The sequence below is a fragment of the Pygocentrus nattereri genome, chromosome 5 (assembly GCF_015220715.1).
Source record: "Pygocentrus nattereri isolate fPygNat1 chromosome 5, fPygNat1.pri, whole genome shotgun sequence".
Taxonomy (NCBI): domain Eukaryota; kingdom Metazoa; phylum Chordata; class Actinopteri; order Characiformes; family Serrasalmidae; genus Pygocentrus; species Pygocentrus nattereri.
In genome coordinates this window covers 25173504-25197287 of record NC_051215.1, presented here as the reverse complement: position 1 = coordinate 25197287, position 23784 = coordinate 25173504, and the positions used below count along the sequence as shown (strand labels likewise).

The window sequence follows — 23784 nt, the reverse complement described above, 5'->3', positions numbered from 1 at the left end:
CATTCTTCTAATCTCATCCTAATCTTGTTTTACTTTGAGGTAATTATCCGTTTAATTAAGACATCTTTCAAACAGACAGTTACAATTGAAAGAGGCCACTTTTTACCTGAAACACTTTGAAAAGCCTCATATGGATTTCTTTGTAAGCAGTGCGTATAAGGGCTGATGAGTTTCAAAGGAGATTTGGCTGAAATGTTGACTTCCTGCTTGGAGGAAAGTAAAAGCCTAGAAAAAGGGTGCAGTAGGGTTCCTGTTTGTTTGGCCTGCAATGGACATTTTGTCGGAAAGACACGTGGAGTGGTTTGCTGCATTCCGCTTGCGTTTAGTGTTTCTGCGTGCTGTGTAATCAGCCATCATTGTCCCAAGAGCCTGTATATCAGTTGCTGTAAGTCATGGATTTGTCTAAAACCACAAGAAATGTTGACAGTCTATAAGAAATTGGACAGTGAATATTTTTGTAGTACTTCAGCTCTATAGGTTTTGAAACTAAACAGTGAGTGCATTTACATGCACTTAATAATCTGATAACTGCAGAAAATCAGAATTAGTCAGTAATCCGATCAGCACCAGACCTATGAGTCAGACAGTAATCAGGTTTCTGCTTTACAACCAGCCAGTAAACTCACAGAAGATGTGACGTAAACATAACATTCAAACTTCACGCTGCAGCTTTTTTAAAAACATTGTGCGTGCGTGTAGATGCATTCAGTGACTACGATGAGGTTCAGCTGCTGTCAGTTTTAATCTGAGGGAATTCACATCTGTACTGGTTAACTCTGCAGAATACAGGGCCATTTTAAATCAACATAATCAATAGTTTGCTTTAAGGAACCATAAGTAGCTGGATGAAGATCACAGTCATTAATAGAATTGACTTAGTTCTTTGTTGGACATCCTTTGAGACCAGAAGCTGGGTATCATCTCTGGAGATGCTCTGCTAACCCAGTAATGCAGACTTGCCCCCAGTTTTTTATCCTCCTGCTGCTGTTTTCATTTTTATAGTTGGCACAACCCTTTAATACAGACAAGTAAGCCAGTTTGACTGGCTGCCATTCATGTCCCTCCTACCATGTTTTACAGATGAGCTGGTATACTTTAGTGCATGAACTAATGATGCAACACACAGCTGGTCAAGAAACAGCTGAGGAACCAATTAACCAGATAAAATGGGACATTTGTTTAATTCCTATACAGTATTTACTAATGGAAACACACACTAAATCTGAAATTCAGGTCAAGACATTAATTTCAAATGCAGTGTGCTGGAGTGCAGAATCAAAACAACAAAAACTGTCCAGTTCCTTACAGATTGCCCTTTACAGTACTTATAAAGTTATATAAAAATGGTAATACATCATAACTTCAGATAGGTTGAAATGAGAATAAAGAGCAAAACATTCATGGTAATTATGCTTCTTTTAATGTCATTTTGACATTGAATAAAATTACACCTTTAATCACACAGTTTAAGTATGTGTAATACAAACAAATAAATATCCCTAAATGTCTCATTGAAATACACCAGTTTTCATTCCAGCCTGTGTTAAATGAGCCATAAGTTATATCGTCCATCGCTCAGTCTTGTAGTTTGATTTTTGACACCACAAACAAAATAATTTATTTTCTTATAAAATAAAATGCCAACTCTGCTTCATAGTTTAACAGCTATGATGATATCTTTCTTCTGTTGTAGAACAGAAAACTAAAGAAGATGCAAAAGTAAAACAAACACATCTTTACAATAAAGTCTAAAGTTGAGCATCCATTTTACTGCGAATAAATTGAATAATCTTTTACAAAGGAAATAAACGAGTGAAAACCAAGAAAAATGAGAAGTCATTAGTGAGTAATGTGAAGTCATTTTTAAGCTGTTGGTGATGGAGCTTTGGCACTTCAGCTAAATATTTGCTCATTTGGCTTTATCAGTTAACGGAGGTCAACTAGAGAAGAGCTGGTCGATTTATTCAGAGTACAGAAGATTGTTAAAATGATCTTCTAATAGGCCAGTAGTAGCTTAACCGCTATCTCTGAAAAATTTAGTCAAGCTCGAAAAAATATTTTTAGCAAGCCATATGCTACCAAATGTTAGCAATTAGGCCTCCACAAGACTGAGATTACCAGTACAACCCACGAAGCCAGCAAATGGTACTTTACTAAGCAGAGTTCTGAAGCTCTAACACTAATTATTCCACCATTTGGTTGCAAAAATACAACTTTCTACCCTCAGTCAGAGACATCTCTGCACTAACTTCAGTGGCTTCTTTGGACTGTCCTATTTTTGTGACAGATTTCCATTTGCTACTTTAATAGCTTTAGAGAATTTGAGACATTTGTCGACACACAGCTCATTCACCACTGCTGTTTTCAGAAAACCTATCCATTTTTACATCCATATCCTGTATCCAAACCCTTTTTCTACATTAAAAGTTGGCACTACCCTTTTTGTCCTGTGCAAGTTCAGTGAGCCCAAAGAAGACTCTAAACAAGTTTGTCCTTGACAATCATGTGTATGTAATAGTTTCTTATTTAAACTTTCTTGAGAAGATGTTTTTGGACATTTTCTTAGAAAAGTTCTAAACTTATTCAGATTAAAAAGAAAACTAAATTGACTTCAGATGCAAAACAAAAGCTGTAAACAAAATAACATCAGTTTTGTTTTGTTACTGTAAGACACATCCAGCCTGATGTCAAGGATACTTTTTTTTTTTTTTTTTGCTTTTGTACCATAGTTGCATTGTCACTATCAAACATCCTCATAATAAGTAACTGTGTGATATTTACAGTATGCTCATAAATATAGATAGTCTAGAAAAAATACTTTTGTCTGCCTTAAGTTGTTTGCATGAGGAATAAATGGAAACCCTATCAAGCGTTCAGTCCATAAGCGCATGTCCATTGTAAAGCAGCTAAGTGGCCCGTGACACTTCTTTTTAATGGTATTTGCCCCTGTGCTGAGTCCTAATAGTTTTATTTTTATGTTTCACACATGCTCCCACCAATTTAATACTTACTTTAAATTTGTATGCTTGTTCTTTCAAGTGGTTTCATCTCTAAGCACAAGACTTTCATTGCTGAACATCTTGATAAATGTCAAGCATTTCACCCTCCAAACACATGGTTCCGTTATTGGGTGTGAAAGCTTTTTTTTGCCTCACTGACTCTCCATTTGTTGATCAGAAGTCTGCTGGTCTTATCATTATAGTAGTCTCTTTGAGTGAATATCCCGAGCCTTTCCAGTAGTACCATTTAATACCATTGAAGCGATTGGTGTTCTGCCCTTGCTGATAGTATACGCCATTGAGATTGGAAGGGCCGCAGGCGTCAAACCACCAACCTGTGAAGAGCAAACAAAGAATCGTTCAAAGCAAACATGTATTTTCTAAACTTTAAGTCTTTTGTTATGGAGAACTTTGGCATTTGCTTGTTGCAGTTTGATGATTGTTACTCATAAACATTTGCTGAAAAGTTTCAATCATGATATCTGTGACTAAAAGTATGATTTTCAGAGTTGTTATTGATTAAAAGGAAAATATTTAAAAAGCAATAATATAAGTGGAGCTAATCTCTTGAGGTCTGTGAGTTTGAAGAACCTTTTTAGAGAATCTACACAGGGTTAAAGATACTGTAAATCAAGAATCATTTGGGAACCTTTATTTTTAAGAGTTATATTGTAAAATCCAGTGATGATCATACTGTTTCAGATTTTAACAATTCTGATAGCTGTTCACAATTACAAAGTTTGGGCACCCCTGGTCAAATTACATATTTTGTTGTTTAGTAAAGTGCAAAGATGAAAAGTAAAAACTTCTGTAACAAACAGTTCTTTTTTTTTTTTCTTCAAATACACAGCGTTGGTGTTTTATGTTTAATTTTCATAAATAAAATGGTAATTGTGCAAAAGTTTGAATAACCAGGTGTAAAGTATAGCAACATAATTCCTTAAGCCTTAACTGACTCATTAGGATGGTTAGGCAGGTCAAGAATGGTAATTAAGACCTGTCAGCTAATGACACTTCTAGAGCAAAATAAATTCTCTGACTCTTCAAATCTAACATACTAACACTCAACAACCATAGACTCCATTAAGCAGCTGCCTCGGGTTCTGAAAATGACGCTATAAAAAGATATCAGAAGGCCTCCAGCTCACAATTTTTACTGTCCAAAATGTCTTTAAGAAATGACAGTTAAAGGGAACTATGGAAATCAAGGCTTCTGATCTGTAAAATGAAGAAAACTCTCGGCAACTATTAATGGACTGGAGAACGTTCACCCTGAAGCTGCTTTTATTGTGGTTGGGGACTTTAACAGGGCAAACTTGAAGAAGGTTCTGCCCAAATACTACCAGCACATTAAATTTCCCACCTGAGGTGAACAGACTCTTGACCACTGCTACACCGCAATCAAGGACAGTTACAAACCCCTCCCCCACCCTGCCTTCAGCAAAGCTGATCACACTTTTGTTCTTCTGCCCGAATACAAATAAAGACTTAAGCAGGCAAAACCGGTTCTCAGATCAGTCTGTCAATGGAGTGAGGAGGCCATCTTCACACTTCAAGACTGCTTTGAATCCACAGACTGGATGATGTTCCAGCTGGCACAGATATCAATGAATACACTGACTCCATCACAAGCTACATCAGTAAATGCACTGAAGACATTGTACCAAAAATCAATGTCAGATCATTTCCCAACCAGAAACCCTAGATCAACGCTGAGGTTCAAGCCAAACTAAGAGCTCGGGCTGCTGCCTACAAATCTGGTGACCCGGCTAACTACAAAAAGGCCAGATATGACCTTCAAAGGACCATCAAGCTGGCCAGAAGGAGCTACAGGGACAGAGTGGAATCTAACTTTCTTGGCTCTGATCGCAGACATGCGTGGAGTGTCCTGCGCACCATCACTGACTACAAAGTAAGTCTGATCTGTGAAAGGGGCTCTTCCTCCTCACTTGCAGATGAACTCAATGATCATTATGCTCGTTTTGAGGCAACTAACACCTCACCTGCTGAGAAACTTCCACTAGATGAGGAGAGCTGCGCTCTAGCCATTCCCCTGTCTGAAGTGGTGAGATCCTTCAGGGCAGTTAACGCACGCAAGGCACCAAGTCCCGACAGCATCCACAGCCAGGTACTTAAAGCATGTGCCAACCAGCTGCCTGAGGTTTTCACTGACATCTTTAACCTCTCCTTAAGACTGTCAGTGATTCCCAAGTGCTTTATGGAAACCACAATTTTTCCAGTCCCCAAGAAATCGTCTGTCACCTGCCTGAATGACTACCGCCCTGTTGCACTGACATCTGCAGTTATGATGTGCTTCGAGCAGGTGGTCAAAGCTCACATCTGCTCAACACTTCCAGCCACCATGGGCCCTCACCAATTTGCATACCCCTCCAACAGATCCACAGACAATGCCATTGCACTAACGATACACACTGCTCTCACACACCTGGACATAAAGAACACATATGTAAGAATGCTGTTCATAAATTACAGCTCAGCATTCAGCACAGTCATCCCTGCCAAACTCATTCCTAAGCTCACAGACTTGGGTTTGAACTCTCATCTGTGCAACTGGATACTGGACTTCCTGATGGGCAGACCCCAGGTGGTGAAAGTTGGGAACAGCTCCTCTTCCACACTGACTCTGAGCACAAGGGCTTCCCAGGATGTGTGCTCAGCACCCTCCTCTACTCCCTGTATACACGTGACTGTGCAGCCAAACACACGTCTAACATCATCTTCAAGTTTGCTGATGACACCACCATCCTAGGCCTCATCACCGATGGAGATGAAACAGCCTACAGAGACGAGGTCAGCGCTCTGTCAGAGTGGTGCTATGACAACAGTCTCTGTCTCAACATCAGCAAAACAAAGGAGATGATTGTGGACTACAGGAAACAGCAGAGGGGTGGTCACTTTCCCCTGTTCATCAATGGAACCGAAGTGGAGAGAGTCAGCAGTGTGAAGTTCCTCGGCGTAAACCTCACTGATGACCTCACCTGGACCCATGACACCAACACTATTGTGAGATCTGCCCGTCAGCGTCTCTTCTTCCTGCGTAGGCTCAGGAAGTTTGGTCTGCCTCCTCAGATCCTCAACAACGTCTACAGGTGCACCAAAGAGAGCATCCTCACTGGCTGCATTACTGTCTGGTACAACAGCTGCACCGCAAGCAACCGCAAGGGCCTTAGAGGAGTGGTAAGGACGGTAGAAGCCATCATAGGCAACAAACTACCAGCCTTACAGGACATGTACCAGTCCTGCTGCCTCAGGAAGATCAAAAAGATCCGGTCAGACAGAAGCCACCCAGCACACAGCATGTTCACCATCCTGCCATCAGGCAGGAGATTCTGCAGCATCCAGGCTAAAACAACCCAGTTAATGAACAGTTTCTACCCATAGGCTTTCAGGCTTCTGAACAAGCTGTGAAGCTGTGGGTCCTTCCTCAACTACCATTTTCAGTCGTTCACTTTGTATCATATCATCTCTGCTATGGACAGTAACACCTTAACACTAAGCCACTTTAAAGAACAACAACACGGTCACTCAAGTCACTTTAAAATGTATACCATCTCTATGTCTTGTGTATATTGTCTCTGTATTTTGTGTATATTTCACTACATTTTGAGTATCTTTTCTCTAGACTTGTGTATATTTAATATATTTCAAAATTTAATATATATATATATATATATATATATATATATATATATATATATATATATATGTAATATGTCTGAAATATGCAAAGCACATCCAGACAAACCAGAGGCACAGTCATCATAAGTATGTTTAGAGAAAAAACTAGCATTAATTGATGAAAGGAACACCTTGCCAACTGTTAGGCCTGTGGATGCATCTCTCATGCTTTGGGGTTGTAGCCCTGTCATCTCAGATTAACATATCTGCCTAAAATGTAATGTTAAGCGTTTTAGGCCTGGTCATTTCTGACTCTTCCCCAAGGTTTTAGGATCCCCTCACGCCTGTTCTCAAGACCCACCGCCTGACAGAAAGGCTGAGTTAGCAGTGGGCCATGAACATGAGGCAGCGCGAGAATATCAGAGCGAAAGAGCGGAGAACCTCCGCTCAAAGCTTTTTGAGTCTGCAGTTCCCAGACTATTAATGTCAGCTTTCACAGAGGCTTAATTCCCAAATGAGCTGATCAGTGATTAACTCCCAGCTAATTTTGCCTAAGAGTCATGACCCAGACTCGAAAAATGCAAGGCGCCTTTCAACTTCTGTGCCGAGTTTTGGGTGAAGTGCCAAGTGCCAAAGTTCAGATTTTGAAGGAACCAGTGTGCTAAGTCTAGTAAGCCTAGTAAAGGCCAAATAGATCGATAGATAGAGGTGGGGGTGGGTGAAATGACATTGCGTCATAGTGTTTTCTGACCATATTGTGGATCTTGTCAGTATTTGGACACAGAACGGCACATTTCATTAAAAAGGGAGCCTACTTAGTCCAGTTTAACTTGATTTAGACCAGTACAGTTTGTGAAATGTTGAATAAAGTCATTTATTCATAGTTTGTTATTCATAAATGTGGAACTGTCGGTTATTATTTTTGACTGTTCCAACCTCAGAAAAATTAAATATTGTGCTGCGTATCGAGACAATATCTTAATTCTTAATACATTTTTGCCATGTTTCCCAACTCAACATCGAGGCATATACAATCAACTTAATTCTTACCTCCTGTGGTCAGTTGTGAGCACTTGCAAACACATTTGTCGTTGTCCGCGTCCTTTGTGCTAAAATCACTTCCTGGCTGGGCAAGGCTACTGATTTTGCCTGCTGTTCCACTGTAGCCTTTAAGGTGTATCCTGTGTAATTGGAAATGCAGAAATCCACAATGTCAGAAGGAAGTTCATAACTACTGTTACAGAAACGTGAAGGGGGGGTGGGGGGTCAGCACAAACAGATTAAGATATTCATTCCCCCTTAAAGGCTTACTGATGCAAAAACGTGCTTTGGGGTAAGGGGGAAAAAAAAGAAAAGTTCCCCGAAGCTTTGTCTGTGGATGATCCAATCAGATTTAGTATTTTTTAAGCCTGTCACGCCCTTTATGGGGTTAATATTACTGGACCTTCAAAGGATGAAAGCCATTTCCTTTGTTGCAGTAAAGAAGTGAGGTGATGCATGAAATCAGCTTACAGACTTAGAACAACCAAGATATTCTCTCTCTCTCTCTCTCTCTCTCTCTCTCTCTCTCTCTCTCTCTCTCTCTCTCTCTCTCTCTCTCTCTCTCTCTCTCTCTTTAGTTCCATCTATCACAAGCTTTAAAACAGACAACAGAAATTCTTGCCTTTGATCAAATCAACAACGTATTAAGTTAGCACGTGTTGTCCTTAACCTAGTATTGTCGTGAAGTCAGGCAGCACCTGAGTAATAGTTGGCTTTTTGAGGACTAGCAGTATAGAGACAGCTCTGGGCTCTTGTTGTCCTCTGTCTGTATCTCATATGCCACAACCATTTCCAGATGCCAAAATATTTACTCTGGACCAGTGACAAATGTGTGCCACCTCTCGTGAGATTTCATGGCAGTGTGAGGTGGAATGAGTAATGTGTTTTATAAAGGCGGACGGACTGTATATGATCGCTGTCCAAAATATAAATGAAGCCTTTCTATTGGTCTGTTTATCATGACATTTTCAGACAATATACAAAGCATCTTCTATGTTCAAATGATTAGATTTATAGTGATGATATTCTGTCTCATTTGTAGTTTATCATGACAACTAAGGATTCATCGTTTAACCAATTTTTTCCCATCCAATACTTATACCTGATCCTCAAGTATCTGCTGATAACTTCTAGGTGCCTCTAAATACTGATACTGATGTTGAACATTTTATTTTGGTTCTGTGTCACAAAAACTTACTAAGGATAACCATGTTTGAATGGCTAAAGAGCTGTTGAGGTGCCCTTTGGCCTGGTTTATCTTTAACCTCTTATTCTCCAGGGTACATTTTGGTTTGTCCATCTGACTTTACATGACCAAATCCTATGGCAAATTATTCAGTAACTGCATGAAATAAATGCACATTTTTATTTTATTTATTTATTTTTTTGTGAAAGCTCCCTTCAAATTAACAGCAAATGTGTTTCATGATCTACACATATGCTCTTTGTATATTTTTATAAAAGTAATTTTTACAGAGTTTATCACTGACAAGACGCCATCTATTTATAGTTTACAGCCCAGATTTGTGGAAAAATGGGTCACCTTCTATTTGACTCAAAAGAAGACCAGCCTCATATGACACTCACCTTCTGAATGTAGCTTATGAAATATGAAACTTATGAAGAATATGACAGAATATGGCATTTTGGAACCTCTGGTGGTTTCAAAGAGTTTAAGAGGCTACATACTTAATTAATCCCTTACCAAGCCAAGGGCTCGCCAATGGGCCCAAAGTTTTATTACACGCTTCTATAACCAAAGAAAAGCACCATTAGTTGTCGTCCCTGTAGTTAATGAATAATGAACCTTAGTATGTAATAAACCTTGAATGTGTGGAAGTTATTGCTTGTTGTGCCATCCCTCGAAATACTGGTGCTACTGATTTTACTATGACAATTTTTACCACTGCTTGTCCCCAGCCTTATATCCCAATACATGTTTGCTTCAGTGAAGCTCTAATGGTGCGCATGCAAGCCATAGTAGCATTGCTTCATGGTATCATTAATTTCTATTGCCGATACAGATGCTGTATTTAAATGCCATATCTGCTCTGATATAGATACAGTTTCAGTGTCGGTGCGACACCTAATGACAGCTAAAGAAACTGAATAATAATTGGTAATGCTTTAATTGACCTGTGTTACATTACATTGACATAATTATGACAGAAATATGTCATGTTAATGTCAAATGTTATTTTTTGCTAATTAGCCATCATAACATTAAACATTATGACATCTGGCAAGACATTTACCGGTAATGGTGTGGCATTTGTGAGTCTGCTGTGTCACTGAATAATATCTGTCATGACAACTCTTAACAGCATATCACATGTCTATGGCATGGTTATGTCAGTGTTATGTAGCAAAGTTGAGGTAACATGTTGTTTTGTTCACATCGCTGACAAGAAGTCAGCTTCTGAATCAGTGCCAGATTTGGTCAAGGCCAGTTCCTTACCTATACTTTTGCTCTTCGTTGCTGAGGGAGAACTGGTCGTACTGAGAGAAGGCTGCATTCCCCTCCCAGTCCATAAGCTCTATCCGGAGAGTGTATTGATGTTCATTGGTCAACTTGGAGACATACTCATTCCCCAGCCAGTGTTCAGATGAAGGATCTCCAAATCCCTTTTGAAGAAAATTGTTTTACAGACATGTGGTTTAGGAAAGATACTGCAGCTTGTGAAGTATTTCATGTTGCTTTTGTACTGAAGCCTCACCAATTTGTACTCTTTCCACGTCCGATGAAAGTCAACAAGGCCATTGAATCGCTTCTGCACTATTGTCCATCCACCTCCCTCTGCTTCCATGTCACAGTATGCCTGGAAAATGGAAACAATACTAGTAGCATATTGTCTAAAATCATTAACATCCTTTCTGCAATGTTGAATGTGGCATACCACCCCCCAACAAACACATACATTTAACAAGCTTCACTTTTTAGAACAGTAAGATGACTGTTAAAAGGCTGTTCAATTGCCAAACTTAAATTACTGCCCATGAAAAGTATCTAAGGAGATGGCTCTGTCTGCTGAGGCATGTACAAAACTAACTTCATCCAAAGGGGTTGTAGCGTTCTCTGTGTGAATGAAAGAAATTCCTTAAAGTCACTGGACTTTTATCCTCCTGATTCAATGCCAAGCATAACTGTGAACATAACAGAAATGGAACAGAAATAAGCCTTAGAATGTTTTACCTACCTTTATTTGCTCCTTTGTGTCAGGGATAGTCAGTGTGTAGACGCCACTTTCTTTGTTTCCCGACTTGAAGACTGCAGCACAGTCTCTGTACTGTACCGGAGTGTCCTGCATCATGGCCGATTTTCCAGCTAGAAATAGAGAATAGAAGTTAATACTTTTGAATTAGTATGACACTCTGGAATTTAGGTTGATGCATACAATAGTTTTGTAAGCAAAAGTTTGGTCAAATCATTTTTTGGATTTTCCACACTTTCTTCACTAACGCCTGATCACCGTTTATTTGCTGAATTTGACATATTACGGAAAAGCAAGATAACACATGACCTGTGCAAAAGTTTTGGCACTTTTACTATTGTATGTTCTATCTTTTTCTCCTATGTTAAATTTAGTAAATGCACAGAAATTTTGCATTTTCAAGTAGAAAATCAGCAAAACATGTCATTTGATTGGAGTGTTCAGACCTTTGCATACAGCTGTGTTGTTTCAGTGTTTATGTACAGGACTGTGCAGTAGTGTTTATTTATATTTGTGCTTGTAAAAACACCATATAACATGAGAATGAATGCAAACAAACATGAATGCAGTAAAACATAGTTGAAAAGATGTAGTTAATATCTTATGAGCTAGATCACACGTGTCAGGCTCCAGTCCTCATGGGCCAAAACACTGCAGAGTTCAGCACGCTGCTTTATTAAACACACCTGATTTAGCCCATCAGCTAATTAGCAAGGGCTTCATGAACTGAAATCAGAGTAAGATGAGGGTAAACGCTAATTTCCACAGCACTTTGGCCCAGAAGGTCCCCAGTTTAACATGTCTGGACTAGATGAAAGAACACAGGTTTGGTTCTAGATTTCTCTTTGATTCCCCCTGCCATCACATGGATTTGTGTTAATTTACCCTCAGCGCTCCTGATTTAATTTTATGAAGTATTGGTTAGACAAACAAGATATTGGGTGATCACTATAAATAATACAGGAGGAGAGGTTAGAATGGTTAGAAAAGCACATCAATGTCCAAAAATCACTATTTACTGTATTTTTGCTATTTATATTTAATTTTTTTCTGGCAGATTATTACGCTTACTGCCAAAATAAACAGCCTTTTATTAATAATTTTCTTAGGTGCATAATACTGTATGCTTTTTTGTAGTAGATCTGTTTGGCTGTTGCAGTTTACCTTTTATGCTTTTGGATCCTTTAGATCTACATTACGTAACACAGAGTGTACACTTCCCAAACATTTGAACAGATGGAACAGCATAATATTGTTCTGGAGCTTTGTTTTTCTCCCTATTCCCATGTGTGATGGTTTGCTGTGATGCTGACGCAGTCACTTACGGGTGGGAACAGACATGGTGTGTATGAAGCTGTTGACCCTCTCTATCAGCTGCTGCTGCTCCTGCTGCACGGTCGAAGCACTCAGCAGTTGTTGCTCAAGCTCCTTGATGACGTTGGTCTGCTTTTCCACCAGCAGCTTAAGCTGCTCTTTCTCCTCCTGGAGGCTCGATAACTCAGCCTGCCTCTGCGTCTCCATCTCCTCTATGCGCTTCTCCAGGAAGCTAGAAGAGCAAAAGACGAGTCAGTTGAGAAACGCTTACAGTTTTGTGCATACTAAATCTAAATATAACAGTCCCAGTAACTTGGGCATAATATGTAGTATTTGGCTCATTGGAAGACTATCACACATCAAGTTTTCATCAAGTTTTCAAGTCCAAAATGTGTTAACTGGACTTTGTTTTGGTAGTACAAGTCTGCTATGGCAAGGTACAGGAATATTTAACTATTATGAATAAATTTAAATGGGTTTCCATAGATTTTTTTTTTCAAATGTTCTGCATAATTCAGTGGGAGAGATTTCTTTATAGGAACCAGGAGGTTGAGATGTCTATAATGCAAATATAGCCATTTTATTTACCTTCCAAAACCACACAGCTTCTGAGTTTTTATATGTTATGTTGAAATATGTTAAAATAGTGGTAAGTTTGGAAAAAAATAGTGTTTAGAGTAGACATTAAAAATGTTTTTTGCCAAAATCTTCTCAAAATTCAAAATTTCATGTAATAACTTTATGTGAGGGAGCTCTTAGGGGCATTGAACTGGTTCTCTTAGGGGCATTGACGTCTGGTTCGTATCACCACCACTGTGAACAGTTCGAACTCTGAGTTTCTCTAAAACTGAGTATTTTACACCAAACCACTTTTCATCTTTACTTCTTAATTATGGAGAAATATAAAAAATGTGTGGAATTCTCCTTTAATATAGAGAATATTTATATATATTAAACAGTAACTCACCTATTTTTTTCATTCAGCTTGTCTATTTGATTCGTCTGCAAGAGAATCTCTTTTTCCAGTTTGTATGTGGAGATCGAATTCTCAAGGAGCTGACGTTCGAGCCGAGTTGTTTGGTTTATAACCTAAAGATGAAAAAGACATACAGCGTTTCCCACAGAAAGTATTTCAGATAAGCGCAAGCTTTAATTGTAACAGCCTTGAAGAGATGTGCTATTAAGCGAACTATTTGGCAGAGCCTGAACTCCTGAAAGCTTACATAATTAAGGTCTCAAGATCTTTCGGGATTGAATTTTTTATTTTCACTTCTTTTTCACTCAGTTCAATATGACAGCACGTCTTGAAGGTGTTCACGTTGTGGAAGATGGCTTGCTTACATAAAGCGTCAGGCCTTCTCAGTTGCAAAAGTATGAGTCACTATTATGTAATGAATTCTGACAATTGCACTTTTTCCCCCAGAATAATCAGTTTCAGGGCAGATTCCACTGCTCACTGTAATGCTCCTGAACAGGCTGTGGTTCATAGCTCATACCAGTGTATAGGATGACATGGCTTTTGCTGGTTACAGGCCATGTGATGACCATTTACATAAGATGAGGCATTGTGTGCCATGTGAGCTGGGATGTGTGAAAGACCTTAATTGTGGGAAGGGGATGTTCACACATCACTTGGTGTCAAAGCACAGGGCAACCTAGCATTTCATGAGTGGAAAAAATCTGTTTTCACCACAGGAAAAAACAGGACAATCAAATTCCAATGAAGGAAAGAAACAGGACAGGGGATGTTGGGGCTACTGTGACTGAAAGGGGGTCTGCACATGGGCCTCGTTAATGAACTCTTAGGCTGGGTTGTCCTTTCTGGTTTAACTGTTAAAGGAAGTGGACTCAGCAAAAAAGCCAATGCATTTTCAATGGAGCATCTGTCTGTGGAGAACCATGGGGCCATTATGATGCTCTTTCCCAATCGGTTCAGTGTAGCAAACAATTGAGCGCATCATGACCTCGCAGACTTCACCATGATTCAGTTTGATTGAATTATTTTGTACAATTCAGGATTTTTTTAATACAATGAATGCACACACATGACTATATGAACTATACTGCAAAGATTTATAGCACACAAAATTATTAGCATAGTGAATATTATAATATTCCATTATAATCAATTCATATGATTGTATCATATTAATGATAACAGTAGAAATATGAGTTTTGGTAATGAAAAATGTCCCGTCCCCCTCATCAAAAAGTCAGCATTGTCCAAAAGGAGAAGAGTTATTGGGTATTTTTATTGGATTTGAGTGAGGGTGGACAATTTGTCGGTACTTATTGTTATCCTGATCAATTTTGTCACAATTATCTGAGCATGTAGTGTATATGTTTGTGTTTTCGAAAAACACTGAATCAACTAAATGTTGAATTCCAAAAAGAAAGCATAATGAGGTCTGTTTAATTGTTGTATACAACATATATTTTTAATGAGGTTACGTTTTCTCTCTTCCCACTAGGGCTGTGCCAAAAAGTTTGAATGGATGAGTATTCTTTTGTTACACTGGTAATTGGTTCTCTTTTCAGTGTTCAGATTTTCACGTTTTAAAGTACTAGAGAAAAATGATCAGTGTAAAATATGCGGTATGTGGCTGGTATACCATACCATGGAGGCAAGACAAGTTTGTCGAATCATCTCAGATATGTAAGCAAAGCAGTACTTATCCGAGTATCCGAGCTCTGGTGAGGTTGAAGCTAAAACCAGGGTGCTCAGAGCCTTAGAACTGTTTGAAATGGTGAATTCTGGCAGTGCTCATGCAGGAGAACCCCAGCGAAACACCGGCAAGCGAGTCTTGTGAAGTTGACTTCGGCCACTGTAAATAGTTTCAGCAGTTCTCAAACTTTTTTAGCCTAAGGCCCTGCTTGTGGAGAGTAGCCACTTCGGCCCTTTGCCCCCTGCCTCGGTCATTACTTTCACTTAACAAATGAGCACCACGTCTTACTAAAACCCTGGGCGTTTTGTTAGCTGTTGCTGACCTACATATAGAGACATGGCTTGATTCTATGACATAAAACTTGTTTAGTGGGGGCCGTATGGGCATAAAATTGTGAGCGATTCCCACACATTTCATTTTAATAGGGTTTGAACAAGTACCACGTTTTACAATATGGCCAGATTTAATAAAAGTGAAAACATACTAGACATAGAACTTCTGAGATTTTTCTGCAGCCCCCTTAGTGTTCCCTGCAATTCCCTCAGTTTGAGAACCGCTGCTTCAGGCCACGGACAAAGATCGGCATTACAGAACACAGCCTGGCTAGGACTAAGCTCATCTCAGCCTGCGTGTTGCCTTCCATGTTTTGCTGCTTTCCTCACCTGCACTTCCACGTTAGTAAGCTTTCGTGCATGTTCTGCCGTCTGAGTCAGGAAGCTGGTGCCGATCTCGATCATGGTAGCTGTATGGTTGTGCACAGCGTCATGCTGAATTTGGGCCATGTCTTGTCTCAGGTTCTCCTGGATGTAGTTCTCCAGCTGTGGAAGGGATCAGACGCAGAGTGTGTGGTCAGATGCAATAAGCCAGCTGTGGACGTGCTGAGATGGGAGAGCTTTTACTCCTCTCTGGCTTAACATGATCTGTTTTGATGAGTCTTATTAACCCTCTCTTTGTTCTGCCTAATGTGAATGATACCCTGTTATTGTGTTTAGTTGTAGAGCTGTAGTTTTGCAGATGGAGTGAGGTCATCAGGGAGGATATTTAAAGAATCAAGAACGTATATAGGAAATACAGCCACTAGAAGACATCTGGGGAGAACATACAATCATCGCTGCTGATGGTTCTCTTTTACCAGCTGTGGTCACTTCCCTGATTTACAAAGAGATGATTTTATATACATACGGGCGTGTGCAAAGGTTTTGGCACCCATAGTCAGATGACATGCTGCTTTTTAAGGTGAAAATAAGGTTAACACTTCCTGTATAGAGAACCTTCTGTTGCACATTTTAATGCATAATTATTGTTTATTTATACATATAAAATGTGTGTGTGTTTGTGTATCTATCTATCTATATATATCTATATATATATATATATATATATATATATATATATATATATATATATATATATATATAATATATTGCTGTTGTTGTATCAAAACCTCATATCTCCATTTTTGATGTTTTTTTTTTTTTATTTTTGACATAATATGAAAATACCTGTTACCCTTTATATTGTAAAGATTAATCTTAATCTTAATAATCTTAAATTTCATGATGAATGGACCAAAATAAATGACCAAAAATGGCTTGTAAAAAAGTCTGGTTCCATTGACTTACATTAAAAGTAAAGTATGTTTTTTTTTTTCTTCTTCTCCAGTAAAGTGACCATTTCGGAGATACGAGGTTTTGTTCCGACAGCATGGACATTGTATATCTAACTCTGCTCTCAGAGAAGGTTACGTTTGTTTGACTTTTTTCCCCTTTCTTTGAGCACTGAAGTCTGGCTATCCTGAATTGTATTTTCATGATTAAAGGATAGTATTAATGAGTTTTTAGCATGCAATTTGGGCTGGGTCAGAATAAGACTCATTGAAGGATGTGCCAGGTTTGTTCTGGTCCAAAGGGTTTTTAATAAACTGCAGGGTAAATTAATTTTCAGAGCTCATTGAAAAGTGGTAATTGGATCTTATCATAAAAAGGTCATAACCCCTTTCAAACCAACCCAGAAGACTAAATGTATCTTGACTTTCAGTATGCACAATAATCTCAACTTTACAGAAATATGTGCTCTTGGCAGACACTTTGTTCCTTTCTGGCTAATGGAGATCTAATGTCCTTTGGTTTGTTGAGGCCTTTAATATAAACTTCATAAGCTGTCACTATGTGCACAGGTGGTCTTGTTATCATAAGTGTCTCAGACAGTTAGCTTGTGGTTAACCATAAATATTCCAAGTATTGCCAGACAGTTTCGGGTGACCTAAACATCAGAGCGGAAATGGACTCCCATCTCATGTATGTTATCATAACAGCTCATGATAAGAGCTGTCATTTTTTTCATGTTCGTTTTCATTTTTTTTTTCATTTTTTTTTTTTTTTTAATCTTAAGCGCACAGTAACTGGGATTCTTTAAACAAATCACGAAACCCACTGAGAGGTTTAAATCTGCCTACTTACTGCTGAAAGTTTGTACTGTTTTGATTCAGCTGCTTAATTTAGCACTTTTTAAACCAATATAAATAATCATTGAATGAGTGAAGGTTTGGTTTCAGTGCAGTGCTTTTAAAGGAGTTTTTGGAACTGTAATAAGTCTAGATTAATATCTACAGTAACTGAGAGCTCTGTTAAAGTTGTAGCTTTCCCTTCTTTTTCCACTTAAGCACTTTTAAGTGCTCTGTAAAAACAGTAGAATCTTTATCTCAGGATAATTTGTTGCACTTGTTGCAATTTTTTGCGTAAAGGAATGATTTAACGGAAAAACGTTTCCTCAAACATTACATTGCATTTGAAATATGCCATTTATCCTGAACCTAAGCTGCAAAAAAAACAACCTGTTTTGAAATAATTGTTTTATGGTGTCACAAAAGTCAACACATTTATATAGAAATACCAAAACCACTTCAGCCCTGGTCAGATTGATTTTACACATCCTCTATGGAGAACATACTTCTGGACATTTTAATGCACAATACTGTTCATTTACTGAATTTAACATATTAGGGGAAGAAGTAAAACTTAATCTATAGCCTGTGCAGTTTGTCATATTTTATATTTTGTCTTTAAATTTTTTCTTTGTACAATTTTTATAATTTTATCATCGGAAATATGTCTGAAGTTCAGCCTTTTCTGTCTGAGTGCTGCAGAGAAGCTTGTCCATGCATTTGTTGCAAGCAGAGTTGATCACTGTAATGATCTTCTTACTGAACATCCTAAGTGAACAATACATCCTTCTCCATATACCCTCTGTAAATACAGAAAACATGGAGAGACTCTTTCAGTTATTCTGCTTCTAAACTTTGGACCTCAATTACACCTTTTATTAAACAGTCAAACTCAAATAGTGCTCACTTCTAAGAAGCATATAAAAACTTTTTTATTATTATTATTATTATTATTATTTTTTTTTTTTTTAATATTTTTAACTTTGCGCTTCATTAAAGCTCTACAACTCATGGTGTTTATCTTTTAGTTTGATCTGTGTCATTTTCTTATATTATTCTAAATTAATACTTATGAATTCTTGTATTACTGTTAAGCTTCAGCACCTGCCTGTAAAGCAATTTGAGCTGGCACCAGCATGGAAAGTGCTATATAAAGAAACAATATTATTATTATAATAAGTGTGTATAATAGTATAGAATAATATAGAAACTTATTTACATTTCAGAAGTCAAGAAAACGTAATTTGGCTGGGGGTGTTTGGACTTTGGCATTAGATAAATGTATCAATCCTAAAGGCACAGAAGCAAAAAGCCTGTTTAATTCTAAAGGATGAATTGAAAATTGAAGCTGAAGTTGGAAAATAGTCACGAATAAACAAAATATAAGAAAAATGTAGGGTGTAGGTGGGTTTTTGTTTGAACAGTCAGACTGACAACTGGGCATTGTGTTTATTCCTCTATTCTTTTGATTAATAAATTACATGCATTAAAAAGGCACTTCATATTAGCGCTTCCTGAGTCATACAATTAAACCCGTCAAAACAAATTTACGATGCTGCACCCATCATCACAGCTGTAAGCCCCGTGTTCAGCCCTCATCTAGTCCTCGTGCTCTCTTTCCTGTTGAGTTCCTGAACAGCAGACATGTCAGCACTCCAACAAACAGGATGGACATGATGAGTGACGAGTTGCATCCTCAGTGAAAACATTTCTATAACGTGACAAGGGGAAAAACATCAGAGTGGCCTTCGGCGTCTACTGTTGTTTGCTCCGTTCATCTTAATGCCCTCGAAGTCCGGAAGCCAGGCATTCTACTACAGCAGTCGGGATATATTTAACTCGTTAATGAAAAACGCGACAGCTTTGGTAATCAGTGCTAATTTTGTTTGTCTTCCTCTCAGGACTTCCATCTTCGCCTGTTTTGTGGAATGCAAAACACACATGGAGGGTGTCATCGGAACTGTGGCCAGGATGTTCCATTGATGACTTACGATCTTATCAGTTGTTTACTCTATTTGTGCCCCCTAAGGGTTCCTCTAGAAAAAGCTGTTTGCTTGCTCCATTCACACGAAAGCGAGAGCACGAGCTGACACACCGCTTTAGCGTCAAGCCAGTGAAATGAGCCTTGGCTGCTAATGAATCAAATATGCCAACTGTGGCGTGACCTCATAGCCAGATGAGGTCCAATGCTTTCCTCTGACCTTGACCTGCCGACCTCGAAAGTGCCGCTCAGAGGAAGAGCCATTCCTCTGAGTTTACAGATAATGCCGGTATACTGTCAGACCATTACAGTCAAAGAGGAAACTATGCCATAAAATCTGTTTAAGTTTTTTTCACACATCATGAACTTTACAGTAGTGTTACGCAAGCATGTAATACCAGAATTCAAGGTGAAATCATTTGGTTATTTATTTAAGTTTTCAGCATACATTTCCAGGCATCCGAACCTGCTTTCCAGTATCTACATTTGGGCGAACAGCTGTGATAATGCACCTGATTGAAGGTGTATTATCAGTACAGCAGAACTAAACATCAAAAATGTTCTTCCTTCATCTTTTCTAAGTTCATCACACTGTCTCTATGCTCTCTATGAAGTCTTCCGTTTTGGGTATTGCATGCATGCCAGAAATGGCAGTGTGCATGCCTGACAAGTACAAGATGCAAAGTTCAGCCCCTATAAATAAATAAATGAATGAGTAAAGTAGTGCTGGCTTATTTAACTAAATTGAGTTGAACTTGAAAGCATCTCTTGTAGTTCTGGTGTCAGAAGCTCTCAAAAGGGTTCGTTCTATAGGCTCTGTTACATACAGGCTGTTCCACTAGTCACAGGCAGTTTTTGGTACAACTCAGATGTAGAAAAGTTTAAGCGCATGACCATCTTACATGGGTGTAGTTCAAAGACATGTGTCTGCACTGGTTGAGGGTTTATTTGTAGCCCCATAGTCTTTATTAGGCAGTCCTCTACAACACGTTTACACTCCCGGTGAAATTACATGATTCTAACATATCCTGTACAAAGAATAAACTTAAATATGGGATTTGTCTGCAAATTTTAGTGTACAGTTTGTATGTATTTCCTGGGTTTAACATGTACAGAAATTAAATATGCAGTATAAAATGTCATAGCTTTTCCAGTATGTTACATTTGGCAACAGTTACTGTGCATTAACATGTGTTCTCTGAAGATGAGAATTGAGAATTGTCATCATATCCATGTTCTATTGCTGTCAATTCATAGGAAAGTCTTTCTGTTAAGTTCCTAATTAGCAGATTAGATTGGGTTACAGAAAACTGAGAAATTAAATCAGTTAATTAAAACTTGTTTAGCACAAATTAAACCCCACTAAAATGCTGTGGATAATATAACATGCAATATAAGTGGCTACTTTTCATAAAAAGACCTACAGATGCTGTAGTTTGGTTTTTATAGATGCAACAGTTTAGAGCATCTCTTATTTACATGTGCATTACATTAAGTTTAATTTACACCATTGGCTTGAACCTACAGAAAGAAATCAAGATAACACTATACTCTAAAACTAAATCTCACCAGACAGTTAACAATTAAAGTGTTTATAGAGAGTGTATAGACAACTTATTGTTTTGAGTGATTAAGTTTGACTAAAATGAAAGCTATAAAAAGGGAGAAAGGATCAAAAGAATTGTCCAGCCAGGAGGTTTACATGCACCTGTTCTGCTTACATATAAGCCCATTTAACCGTCTATGGATGTAGAACTCTGTACTTTTAGATGCTTGCCCTGAACTCTCCTCTTCAACTTCACAAAGGCAACTTTCCTATTATAAATGAAGTATAAATGAACAAGCTTGGAAAACTTCTAAATATGTTATTTATTTTCCTGGAATTATGCACTTGACATAATTCAGTGTTTGTCATCTTCATCTTCCAGTGCTGTCTTACAAGCCGTTGAAAGAGATGACGTTTAGTCGTGAAAATATATGCATTCATTTCCTTCCTGGTATTAAGAAACCACAATGAACTGCAATGGCATTGGGCCAACATTGGTCCAGGAAACACAAACGTTTGTTTTTTGGCTTCTGAAAGTTTTGCAGTCACTCAGCAGGTGCAGCCCACTACCCTGCCTTGGAGTTTTTAAGCTTTAAGGCCCTCTGTAGTGGACTAACTTGTTGGTAAAAAGCTGGAAAGCAACAGTTTTCAATTATATCTGCAGTATTTTTAGTCAGTTTGGTTGAACCTAAGCTATGTAAACCTTCATGAGTGCAGAATCCTAGAGGGAAAATAAGGTGTCACAACTTGCAAAAGCACTTCTTCTTCAACAATGAATGAGAATAAATGAAATTTTACCTTGAGCAGCCATTGTGTGTTGTTCTCCATGATGCTCTCGAGCTGCTCCAGCCTCTGGACTGACTGCTCGTAATCAGCTGGGTCGTCCCTCTGCGCCAGGTTGCTGTAGCTGCTGGGTGGACAGTTCTCTGGCTCCGGCAGAAGAAAGGTGTAGCTGCATGGTCCGTTCTGAATCTGGTACTGCTTCTTGCCTGTTGTGTACCCTTCTCCCAGGATAAAGCAGAAGCTCAAGACGAGAACTCCAGCACTCAGCATTTTGTGTCTAAATGTTCAGCTTTTTCTTGCTTGAGACGTCCAAGAATTGCTTGAGAATTGTCTTCCAGTGGTCTCGTGTCAGAACTTCAGAGCTTCTGCTAACTCTTGAACTGCATCTGCGTGGGTCTCCCTGGGCAGGATTGTCTTCCCGCCGTGCGTGAGCTTCATTTATAACTCCGGCAGGAGGTGGAGACAAATGTCAGTGTGTAGTAACAGAGCGTCACTTGGCAGGTCCCCACTCCCAGCATGTGTTCTCCCCGTCACCGGTCTCCCATACTCTGCTCTTGTCTGAGGCACTGTGCTCCTGCAGCCAGGGAGCGAGGGCAAAGCTCCTCCCACTGCCTGACACCCTTGGCTGAGCCGAGCAGCTTGAGGAGATTCTTAGCCAGGACAGAAGCAGGAGGGCACTAATTAAACACTTCCCGCTGGATGCTTCTTCTGCTTCCAGAGAAAGCCCAAACAGTTGGGGTCAGGCTGGTGGAAGAGGACAGGACAACAATGGCAGTATTTGTGTTTTTCTTCGAGACTGCAACTCCAAAAAAGCCCTTCAGGATGCAGCTGTGTTGCTCAAGCAAATTCAGCTTCAGCACTGACCTTGTTAACCCATAACGGGATTGAAAGCCCCTCAGATCCGAATTGAAGGGATATTTGAGATGTTTGAGTTGTCCCTTACGTCGTATTGATGTATTTAAGCACTCTCAAAAAGCATTAGCTTCCATTTCCCATCCTGAGAGGGTTATCTGGAATTTGTTTCAAGAGAAGAGCTGAAAAGCAGTGTGTTTATAAAAGGAGACAACTATCTGGCTTTCGTTCAAGAATCATTTATAAAGTCCTTCTCATGTCATCTTAATAAGATTCCTCATCTCTATTAATGCATCAGCTAAAATATTCATCTGAAGGTCACATAGCTGGTATCACAGTCATACGTGCTTGTTCTTTTTCTGTGGTACAGCAAAATTAAATAAAAATGGTCCATATGAGCAGCTCATAACTACCGACAACTCAACAAGTTTGTACCCAAGCAAAACTGCAGTACTGTGCAGAAGTCAGAGATCACCCTTTTTTATTTAATTTCCAGTCAGAACAGCTATTAAGTACAAGTTATTTGTTTTTCAGTATGATTGAAAAAGCAGAAGATGTACAGAAGCCTCAACAATCAAATATAAGTTCTTTTTTTTATTAAATTTTTTTTTTCAGTTCCTCAATGAATCTACAGACTAATTTCTAAAGTTCCGTCTTAGAAGCTGGTTGATGATTTTCTGAAGTAATCAAAGACATTCAGTGGTGCTGAGGTCTGGATTCTGGGGTGGTCAATCCATCGTTAAGCTTCTTTGTTTGATGTCTTTGTTGTGTCTGTCTCCTTTGCTCAGTGAGGTTCTTCTTGGTCAGCTACACATCCTTTCAGACCCATAGTGCTGAGGGGTCTTCTCACAGTGGAAGGATGGACAGAAACACCTGTGGATGTTTTCAGATCTGAAAGCAGCTTGATTTTCTTCTGCCTTTCAAAGATGAAAGCTTTAAGTGCTGTTTATTTGATGGGGGCAGTTTTGGTGGTCTACTAGGTCTTCCAGGTGGTTGTTGGGAGCCACATTTTCTCTGTAGCTCTGTATCATTTTTTGATGTCCAGTTTTGTCTTATATTTTCATTTGACTGTCTCTTTTGCAATTTGATTATTTTATAACTAATCTTCTCAGAAATATCTCCTCAAAATGGATAACATGTACTTGATGGCCGTTTTGACAGGTTTGGTGTCCGACCTGTCCTCAGTTGCTTACTTTTTTGGTCTTACTTTTTTATGTTAACAGATACCTGATGATGTTAAAACATCCATTTATGTGTTTTGGCACTTTTGCCATTATAGAGTGTTAAAAATGGCCGGATATTATCCAA

The 23784-nt window shown here is 38.8% G+C and overlaps 2 protein-coding genes across 3 annotated transcripts in view; one reads left to right on the top strand and one right to left on the bottom strand.

Moving 5' to 3' along the window:
- The window catches only part of mcph1 (microcephalin 1), a 67961-nt gene that overhangs the window by 25649 nt on the left and 18528 nt on the right, over positions 1-23784 (top strand). The window lies entirely within an intron of this gene.
- Positions 1398-22200, bottom strand: angpt2a (angiopoietin 2a). Its single transcript, XM_017694094.2, has 9 exons — positions 21640-22200; positions 15534-15689; positions 13173-13294; positions 12217-12437; positions 10877-11004; positions 10397-10498; positions 10138-10304; positions 7689-7819; positions 1398-3334 (listed from the first exon to the last, which is right to left on the bottom strand). The coding sequence occupies exons 1-9, from the start codon at positions 21892-21894 to the stop codon at positions 3174-3176; spliced, it is 1443 nt and encodes a 480-aa protein (XP_017549583.1). The 5' UTR covers positions 21895-22200; the 3' UTR covers positions 1398-3173.

Coding starts and splice junctions, on each gene's coding strand:
- angpt2a (XM_017694094.2), bottom strand. CDS start 21,894: ATGCTGAGTGCTGGAGTTCTCGTCTTGAGCTTCTGCTTTATCCTGGGA. Junction 10,305..10,396: donor CGTGGAAAGAGTACAAATTG/GTGAGGCTTCAG, acceptor TTTCTTCAAAAG/GGATTTGGAGATCCTTCATC. Junction 7,820..10,137: donor AACGAAGAGCAAAAGTATAG/GTAAGGAACTGG, acceptor CCAATTACACAG/GATACACCTTAAAGGCTACA.